General features: G+C 49.5%; 1 protein-coding gene across 8 annotated transcripts in view; it reads right to left on the reverse strand.

Annotated features, from left to right (window-relative positions):
- ST3GAL3 (ST3 beta-galactoside alpha-2,3-sialyltransferase 3) overlaps positions 1-6,444 on the reverse strand; it is a 142,318-nt gene extending 135,874 nt beyond the window's left edge. For 5 of the 8 annotated variants that reach the window (XR_008202238.1, XM_052666140.1, XM_052666137.1 and 2 more), the window contains exon 1: positions 6,054-6,198. Coding sequence is in view for 7 of the 8 variants with exons in the window: in XM_052666140.1 (XP_052522100.1) it covers positions 6,054-6,168 (115 nt within the window). In the remaining variant the exon portion in view is untranslated. Of the gene's footprint in view, positions 1-5,897; positions 5,944-6,053; positions 6,199-6,348 lie in introns of those variants that run through there. The other 3 variants (XM_052666134.1, XM_052666136.1, XM_052666142.1) reach the window with 3 other exon arrangements.
- Positions 6,445-9,978: the final 3,534 nt, after the last annotated feature.

Here is a 9,978-nt window from a genome sequence, read left to right on the forward strand (position 1 = left end):
CCTTACAAGCCTGAGTACGAGCACAGCGATGCCACTGCTCAGCCTGTGGGGGCTCGTGGTGCTGTGCTGCCCTTCCCACACCTGCCCCTGCACTCCTGAAGTCTCAGGAGTTGCCCCAGCAGTTCTGTCTAGCAATGTTACAGACAAGCAGCAAGGAGCCCAGGACAGCGTGGCTGGGCACTGTTGGGTGTTTCACCAGGGGGCACTGGGAGCATCCACCTGCAGTCACACAGAGATACCACCACAGCTGTGCTTCATGAGCTCTGGGAATTCAAGCTCAGCTGTGCTCCCTGTTCTGGCAACTTAACAGGGAGGACAGAGTAACCTGAACACCGACAGCAATTTCCGGGTATTAAATCTATTTTCCAGTGTTCTGCCCAGATAAGAGAACCAGCCAGCAGAGCAACGCTCAGAGGTTTCTAATTTCAGGCTGAACACGTTTCAGTCCAATAGGAGATTTCTTAGAAAAGTTAAGGTATTCTGGCAACTTGTCTCAACATCTATTTTTACACTTTTGTTTCTAACATTCACTGCTGCCACGATAATATTACTTCCTGTTTTGAACTCTTATTTCAGAAAGTTATCATTGTGATACATCAATCCCTAAAGCATCTGAACAGCAGCAAAGAAGTTCCTTAAATCTGTAGCTGGACCTAATTACGAGAGCTTTCCAACCCCTCGTTACCAGTTCTGGTGAAGCACAGCACTAGCACAGACTACAGAAGAGCTGAGCAAATGAAACAGGCCTTAAAGCAGCTGTTGCAGAAAGCTCAAACAATTGCAAAATACTGTCTAAAAGCTTAAAAATAAAAATAAAAAATGCCACAAACCTAATGCCCAAGGTTAACAGCCATCAGGTTTTTCAACCGACAGAGCAGCAACAAGATCTACTGTAAGGAAGCAAACACACCCCTACAGCTAAGGCCACAGATAGAGAACAACTGAAATCAGATCACCATCAGTCTGTCACCCCTCACAATATGGACACCAGCGCTCTGTAATTCTATGCTAGAAAAGGACACACTCTCTCTTGCACCTAACCATAAATCCAGCCAGCTTAGTTCCAGCCACTCTCATCAGAGATTTATGCTCTCAACACCAAGCTGAGTTGGCCCTGAAATGCTATTTTTGTAGGAGCACTCTGCATTTCCCTCTTCTGGCAGAGGTGAGCAGTGCAGTAATCCCACAGCCAAAGGTCTGAGCACAAAGCTATTGCAGACCCCAAAGGGCACGAGTTTGTCTCTGTGGCTGCTCACACACCAGCTGAATGCCTTTTCACTTGCCCTTAAAGAACAGAAAGGAAAGAGGTCAGATGTCAGAGTATGCGGGACCAGTTCCCTTACACAGGACAGGCAGCAATGCCTGTAACTCAAGCTACAACAGTTGTACCCACACTGCATACCATCACACGTACAGTGAGATGAGAAAGAGCACGTGCATTCCAAACCCTCCTAAAAAGATCAATTTCTTTCACACATTTCAGCTCTCTGAACAAGAATTGACAAAAATACCATTTCATTTTAAAGGAGAAAAATCACATATACAGGTTTGATTGCTTTTTATTAATTTAACCTTACTTGCTGAGCCTGGTCTCCATGGAAATGCAAGCAGAAGAAAAACCTGCAACCAGAAGTGAGTCAGTTTTGTCTGTTTATGTCTCCTCAGTTCCCATAGAAACAGACATTAAAAAAAAAAAAAAGGATAAGGGTCCTGAAATACCTTCAGAAAACCTCTTCTCAGAGCTTTACGTCTTCAGCTGACTTTCCAGAATTAGAGTTGGAAACAACACTGAGCAACAGATGACAGAGAAGCGACTTGGTTTTGTTATATAGACACTGACAGAAAATACCTGGGGATGTTTCAAAAGCCACATCCAAACTGAAAGCTCCCAATCTACAGTTACAAACTGTACCAACTTCAGTTTCGACTGCAGTGCCTAAAGTAGGGTGTGTACTCTTCAATTAATTCAAAGCTGATGTAGATACAAATACAACAGAGAGGAGAAAATCTGCATCATGCTCCCTGCCCCAAGCATATTTCAGTATTTCGAGAGGCCAATAAATAAATAAAAATGCTGCCTTGGGGGAATGAGTCCAAGATTTCCATAGGCAGGATATTTTTTTAAAGGAATCACTCCTTCCTTTGAACATTTTCATTTTTTAAGTTGCAAAATCAGCTTTACATATAGTGGGTTAAGTAACAAATACCAGTATTAAACATTGATGCAAGTCTACTCTGTCCTTCACAGTTATGGGTACAAATGCACTCCTCCAAGCAGATAAAGCAAATCCCAAGGCATTGACAGCAAGAATCCATCTCCCATCCTACTATCCAGGGGTGCTGGGGCACTTCCCATGCACAGCATTCTTCTCCATCGCACTGCTATCACCCTCCTTCCTCTCGGAGCCAAACACCCCTGGGTAGTAAGAAGGACAGGAGAGAGGAAGGGAAGCGGCTGTGGTGCATGTCTCACACCTCCCAGTCCTGCTCCTATCTCTCCTGTTATTGGGTAGGATTCCCCTGGCATCACACACAACCAACAGAGCTGCTGAAAGGTCCTTCAAAAAATGCACAGGACAACCAACCCCAGTACCAATCTTCTTTCCCTGTGTCCACAACACATCATCAATCCCACGTGTTAGCACACTGCCATGTGACTCAACACCTTTAATCAGAGGGCAGTGGCTTTTGTCATTATTGCCTGCCTGGGAAGAACAAGCAAGGTAAGTGTTTCTCTTTCATCACTGCCACCAGAGCAAAGCAGCAGAAGTGAAAAGAAAAAGTAACAAACACAACAAAAGAAAAGCTTGGGGAAGAACAGCCCAGCGTGACCCTTCCTGCAAGGAGAAAGAGCAGCAGCAGTCACAGGAAGTTCATCTTCAATGGCAGATGCAGCTGAACTTAATTCAACCTTAATTAGCTCACATTAGCTGAATTCAATCTATTCCTGTTACAGGAAAGATAAGCCTTAGGGAATTAATTATTTTCTACTCCCCTTTGTACTTCAGCACAGCGTAATGTCACACCACAAGGAGAGCAATCTCTCAAAACCCAGCGAGGCAGCACTCAAAGAAGACAGATCTGAAGTTCAGTGGAGAAGGTACAAGAAACACCCACGGCCATCCTTCCATCCTTTCAGATGCAAAGCCTCCCTTCACGGAGGTGTCAGGCAGCAGCAACCACCACACTTTAACTATTCCTTTACTCCAGCGGCTAAATATACAAACAAAGCCTTAGCGTGACTACTTCTCTTATAGTTACCATTCAAACCCATGCATTACAGCTCCATACAAGCGTTTTCTAAAGCATTACAGGGACAAACCAGACAAGCAGCAAAGCAGCAGATGGATTGCTTTTCCCTGTACTCTACGACAAATGCAATTCTCATTTGATAGTAGTTCATTAAAACCAGGCTCTGAAGAGATTCTGAGGCATCAGCCGTCAGGATCAGCTTAGTTTTGTACTTCCACCAGCACAAAGAACGGGGCAGAGAGAAGGTGAATGTGATTGCTGCAGATAGGGAGTCACTGTTACACCCAATAAGGACACTGGTCATGAGAAAAAAAAAAGAATTTAATGACATAAAACCAATACTCTGAGATTATTCAACACCTGAAAATTAAAACCACTAACTTAGTTTTACTCGTTAGGGCATCACTGTTGTATCAGTCATGAAGAAATGCACAAGGTCACAGCTTGAATTACTGGGAAATCAAAGCACAGCAGCTATCAAGCAGCACCTGTCCTGTGTGCTGATTAGGCAAGGTCCCCTTAGAAAAAAGGAAACACAACTGCAACTTTATACATCGTATCACATCCCATCAGCTCAAGGAGGCCTCATCATGGCTAAAAGAGCAACCTCAATTCCGTCATTTGTTAACTCCCAAACGCTTATTTACAGCAGCTTAGTATTAACCCTTCACATCAAGGTTCCCAACACAGGATTTTAAGTCTGCTTGTGTTCCTCACGTGCATAATTACAGGATAAATAAAATGTTTTTGATACATACAAAACTCCACAGACCAAGGGAAGGCTGCTTTGAAAAGCAATCATACAGAAACATTCCCTTCTTACATTTGGCTGCTGCTAATGCAAAAATTTCAAGGAGCTTCAGCAAATGTCTAAGATGCAATCCACAAAAGTTTCTTGAAGAAAAGGAACTGTGATGCAGAACATATTAATTGTGACAACTACGAAGATCAGGTAAGCAAACTTCTCAGACCAACATCACTGCTTTGCGCCTGTTGAAGATGCTTAATGCAAGTACTGCAACTTCCAGGATCAACTGAAGAACACATTTCAAAGAGAAAAGTGGAGAAAAGCAGATGGACCCCTAACAGATCACCTGCAAACTGCCAGAGCACTCAGCACATGCTGCTCTAAGGAGGTACAACCCCTCCTCACCTCTGGTAGAAGCGTTCTGTTTCTAGCGATCCACCTTTGCCTACAGATTTGCAACACTGTATGACAAGGCAAAATTACCACCAAAGCCCCAGGAAAGTGACTTGGCTTATAACAACAAGTCACACATACAGCTGCAGTCACACATCCAAACAGGCGGAACCTGAAGGAATTCAGACCCTACCACGGCAGCCTGGCACACAGCATGTAAGCACACAGCTCCTCCTCCACGTTTAACAAAGTTCATTCTGAGGCTGTGGCCTGAAGGGCTTTTCGGTGCATGTTTCTGTTGTTTCTTTGCCTTGGGTTCTGTTTGGTTTTCATCTTTGACTGTTTGTTTTTGGGAAGTCTCAACACGATTTCTGACGCTATGAGAGAAGCAAAGGACAGAAGGCACTGTAAGTCAGCAGAACTGTTCTTTTAACTATTTTCTGTTCTTATTTCCATTCGGGAAGGATTTTCTACGCATCACTGACAAAGTGCTGGTTTATAGAATAGCAGTGAAGCAATGAACCTCACTCTGCAGCACACACCTGAAAAAAAAAAAAAACAAAACAACTTTCATCCAGAAAGACTTCTGTCTCCTCCTATAAATTGTCTTTTTATACCCATTCCAGCACAAGTCACTGCAGCAGTTCTCACATTAAAGTCACCGCATCAGTGCAGACAGAATCTCTGAGCCATCACCTGTCACCATACTAAACTTCCTGGAGCACACAATAAAACATAAGGGGTGTGCAGAGAAAACAGGATCAAGTTTAACAGGCACTGCAGCAGGAACCTCCGGCAGCACACACACCAACACATCACATCAAAGATGGAATTTGACCGATGCTTTGTCAGATACTCAAACAACACTTCTATGTGTTTCTCAGCCCTCATCCGGGAAGGAATGGTGGGCAGGGAGGGGTATGAAACATCCTGAAAGAAGGCCAGCCTGGCTGTGTGCAGGGCAGGAGAAGAGCTGTCCCTGCTTTTGCCATTCTCAGTCAATGGTCTCATGTGCAAACAAGAAAGCAACACAAGCAATAATAAAAGCAGTAACTGAGCAATCAAAGCTAATCCCAATGTATATCACATTGCAACCAAAGCCTCCCATGGCACTGCTGCACAGTACAATCCTCACACTGTACTCAGTGAGGTCAAGTGTTTCTTTGGACTTCAAAAGGATGAGAGACATCGTTTTAGATGACAGATAGCTGGCAGAGAATAGCACGGCAGATAAATGGAAGATAAGGATTTCTGAAGAACAAAGCGAGATGGCGAGATAGCCAGCGTGTCAGGTCAGAGAAGGGAATCAAAATCCACCAGAGGGAAAAACCTTGGCTTTGACATTGGCTATGCAGAGCGGGTGGCAAAACTCACAGAGTGGGGAACAAAAGCCTCAGCACTTAACTCTTTATTTTGGGAGTTATGAATCAGAAAGCAAAACGGGCTGTCCCAAGAACTGACAGCTGTAATACCAGACACACAGAGCACGAATCTGCTCTTGTACCTGCTACTAAAAGCAAAGCCGTAAGGAACATCAGGCGACGACAAACTCAATCCTTCAAGCACACCGCGCTGCTCGGGCTTCGGCGCGTCCCTCCGACACCGGGACAGCGGCACCGGCTGGGCGGGGGGCAGCGCGGCGGCACGGCGCCTTACTTACTGGAGTCCTCCCAGCGGAGGAGGTGCAGCTTCCAGGCGGAGTAGTACAGAAAGCCCAGCACCAGGAAGAGGCAGAGGGCGAGCAGCAGGTTGCGCATGAACACCAGCAGTCCCATCTTCGCATCGGAGCCGCTCTGCTACGCGACCTGCGGAGGGAGGACAGGGTGAGGGAGGGGCACGCTCGCAGACACGCTCTGCCGGTCCACCGCGCCCTGCGTCGAGTCTCCGAATCGGGCTCGCGCGAGGCCTCCTCCTCACCCCCCCGCCCACGCCGGACTCCCGCCGCCCCTCCTCACCCGGCCGCCGCCGCCGGCCCTGGGCGTTCGGCCGCCGGCCGCGACCCCCGGGCTCGGGGCTGCGAGAGCCGCCATGCCGGGCGCGGCGCAGCGGGACCGGCCGCCGCCACAGCGGAGCTGAGGGGCACCGCGGCCGCCAATGGAGCGCAGGGGCGGGCCCCCGCGCCGCCAACCCGTCCGCATAGCGGCCGCCGCCAGCCAATGGGGAGGCGCGGGGGGCCGCGCCCACAGCCAATCGCGGGAGGCGCCAGCGAGCCGACGGTGGGCGGGCGGCGGGGGGTCGCCGCTGGAGGGGCGCTGCGGCAGGGCGGTGGCGCGCGTGCGCGGACCCCGCTCTCTCCCCCGCGCGAAGCCAATCTCCGCACGGCGCTCCGCCAATCGGCGCTCCGGGCGCCGCGCCGCATCTTCCTTCTCGGCCCGACCCGCCGCGTTAAAACGGTGCCGCGCTGCACCCCGTCCTGCTCCGCGGTCCCGTTTAGCAGCCGCGCACCGCGCTGCGGTTCTCCGATTCCAGAATATCCTCAGACCCCCGCGCGCCTGATCGCATCGCGCAGCCTCGCCGTGCCGGACGTGCAGCAAAGCGTGACTCGCGCTGCGCGGTCAGCGTCGCTTCCACACCATTGCAGCCTCCGCCTGCCCCGTGAGCACGGCGCTGCGCTGCCCGGCTCGCTGCCGCCCTCGGCCTTGCCGGAGGCCCCAGTAAGATATCACGATGACAAATGTGTTTTCAAGGCGGCAAATAAACCCAATGATTTCCCGTTTCCATCCTGCGTGATTCACTGCTAACATGGGAAACGTCAAGAGCCGCGTGAATTTAAGGTGTTGTGGATAGGACTGCTGGCAGGGTGGTGGCGTTGCAAGCCCAAGTGCCAGGCACACATCGTGGCAGTGCAGGCTGAACCCTGCCTGAGCCCCTTCTCACGGGGTGAGGAGCGGAGCACATACACAGCCCACGGGGAGCCGGGTTGCTCACACAGCCTCTGAGGCACAGCTGAAACCTCACCTTTGTGTTCAGCACAAATGAAGCCGTGCCAGGTTATTGCAGGTGCTGCATCATTGTAGCTGGGCTCACTGATCCACCTACGTCCTCCGCTAGGAATCCTGCTGGGATCTTCAGATGCTCACTGCACGATGCAGAAGCTGAACACATCCATGCTAACGCACAGGTATCGTTGGTACCAATGGGGATGGAGAGGGGCCAGATCTGCATCCGAGCACCCTTTGCTGCATCTCAGCCCCTTGCCTCACACACCAGCCCCTGGCTCCTTAGGATGCTCAGACCCCAGTTGTGCTCACCCAGCCGAGGCAGCTGCCTCCACCCCAGCAGGCTCAGGCAGCACGAGCACTTGCATCTTGCTTGCCCCTTTCCTCACCTCGACAGCCTTCCAGCTGGGTAGAGCAAGTTCTCCACTCTGTATCTACTCTGGACGTGTTCAGATCTTGCCTAAGCACTGTCAGTTGACTGCTTGCATGCTCAGCGAGCACAGCAGCTGACCCGGTGTCGGTAAGGAGCCAGATAAGCAGAGACCTGTTGTACGGAGGCAGATAGTGACAAGGCTGGGGCTTGCCACGGTGCCCAGGTTTGTCACTTGGAAACCCTACACCATACTATCAGGTATCAGCATGTTGGAAGGAGCCCAGCACGACATCAGGCAGTTTCCCTGCCAGGAAAAAGCCAAGGAGGAGAGTGCTGTGTGTTTATGGAAATCGGGTATCCGGCTGCTGCCTAAGACCTGCGAGATGAATTACAGCAATGATCAGTGGAGTGATCTGGTTGGAGTAGTAGGGCTTTAGTCTGAGCTTGTTCCCACTTAGCTTACACATTTCATTGCAGGCAGATGTCAAGCTGGACGTTGCTAGGCGATGGACAGCAGGGGAATAATTAAGCCCAATTCAATTCAATAATATTCCACACTGCTTTCTGGAATGCTCTGGAGCTTTTCCAACAAAACTGACCAAAGGAAAGGGCAAAAACTATGGCTCATCTTGATCCACAAAAACCCACTTTGATTGAGTCACCAAGCCCTGGCATGGAGCCTGTGTCCACCCACATGCCCCACAGCACCACCCCCACGAGTGAGGAGAGAAGACACAGACGTGGCCACTGCAGCAGGAAGATGACCTGTGGATGCCCTACACCCACCTTGCATCAACCCCACCAGCTCCTCTGAGGCACTGCCATTGGGCAGGATGTCACCCAGTGTCCACACAATCCTTCCCCCCAAATTTCATGTCATCACATCAGACTAGATACCACTTAATACAATATATTGTTATTCATTAAATACCACAGCAAAAATCTATTTCCACTAATAGCCAGAGGGAGATTACCTCTGCTGATGCACAGACTGGGGGAACAAATTGTGGGCTGTAACTTACTCATATTTTGTCTTTGGCACTCTGGCCAAACTTGTTTCACCTCACACAGTTTTTGTGCATTATTCTTCAGTGTGGTCTCTGCCCTTCGGTGAGCAGCACGCTCAGTCTGGGAACAGGACTTTGCATTTCTGCCCTTCTAGCATTCTAAGAATAGCAGCGTTGAGGCTCTCATTGAAAGACATGTTAATTTTTGAACAAATACTCAGCAACGGGGAGGCCAGGGTATTCTGAAGAGCTGAAGCAATGTGCAGAGACACAATGTATTGTACCCTGGGAGGGAAGAAACACAGATGATAGAACACAGGCTCCACGAGCAAAACTTCTCCTTGGGCAGAAGGAAAGGTCTGGCCCATAGGAACTGGAGCATCCATGCAGCACACTTGGGCTTTTCTACAGCAGTCAACAATGATGTAGGATTTTAATTAAAAATACGTATTATAAAGAATTAATAAGGCTCAGTTTAGATTAACTACGTGCATTAACTATGCTTAGAGGTCTGTCTGCATGCCAAGATTTAATGGGGAGACATCAACAGCTGGGAACAGATGTAGACCCCCAGCGACTGTTGCTTGGTCGAGTGCCATTTAATAGTTTTTAAAATCAATTATAGAGATGACAAGGTGAAGGTTTGCATTTGTGGCTGACCCAAATGCTGATGGAATGCTAACAGCCACGGCACGCTCACTGCCCTGGCTGCAAAGGAAGGTGCTGGGGAATGGCAAGGATGGTCTGTGCTACAGGATGGAGGATCTGCTGGAAAGCAGAGGAGGGAGGGAGAGAAAAATAGAAGGAAGAAAGCCAGAAAGAAAGTGAGCTCTCCCACACGTGGCTACAGCTTAGGTTTGCATTGCAGCACAGTGGTTAGGTGAGAGATGAGCCAAGGATTTATGGATTCAGGTTTCCTTACCTCCAGAACAGGCACAAAAAGCTTAAAGAGCACCACCACCTTGAAACAGGTACTTAAGGTCTGGAAATAAGGCAACTAAGCAGCATCTTCTACCCCTCCCCATGCCACTGCCTGTTCCCACCACCCCTTATCTTCCCGACCCGGTACCACTGCTGTCCTCACCTCCCCTTGGCTTGCAGGGAGAACAGGTTTTATGCATGGTTACGCAGGTTTTAGCACGGTGGGCAGAGACTGTGGGGGTCCCTGCAGCTGCAAGGAGCAGCTCAGCCAAGGACAGCCTGCCCAGCCTCCTTGCACACGTGTTGCCAGAACCTGGCATGACACAGCTTGATCTGCCTGCTGCT

This window comes from Tympanuchus pallidicinctus, unplaced genomic scaffold, assembly GCF_026119805.1.
Source record: "Tympanuchus pallidicinctus isolate F22 unplaced genomic scaffold, pur_lepc_1.0 scaffold7, whole genome shotgun sequence".
Classification (NCBI taxonomy): Eukaryota; Metazoa; Chordata; class Aves; order Galliformes; family Phasianidae; genus Tympanuchus; species Tympanuchus pallidicinctus.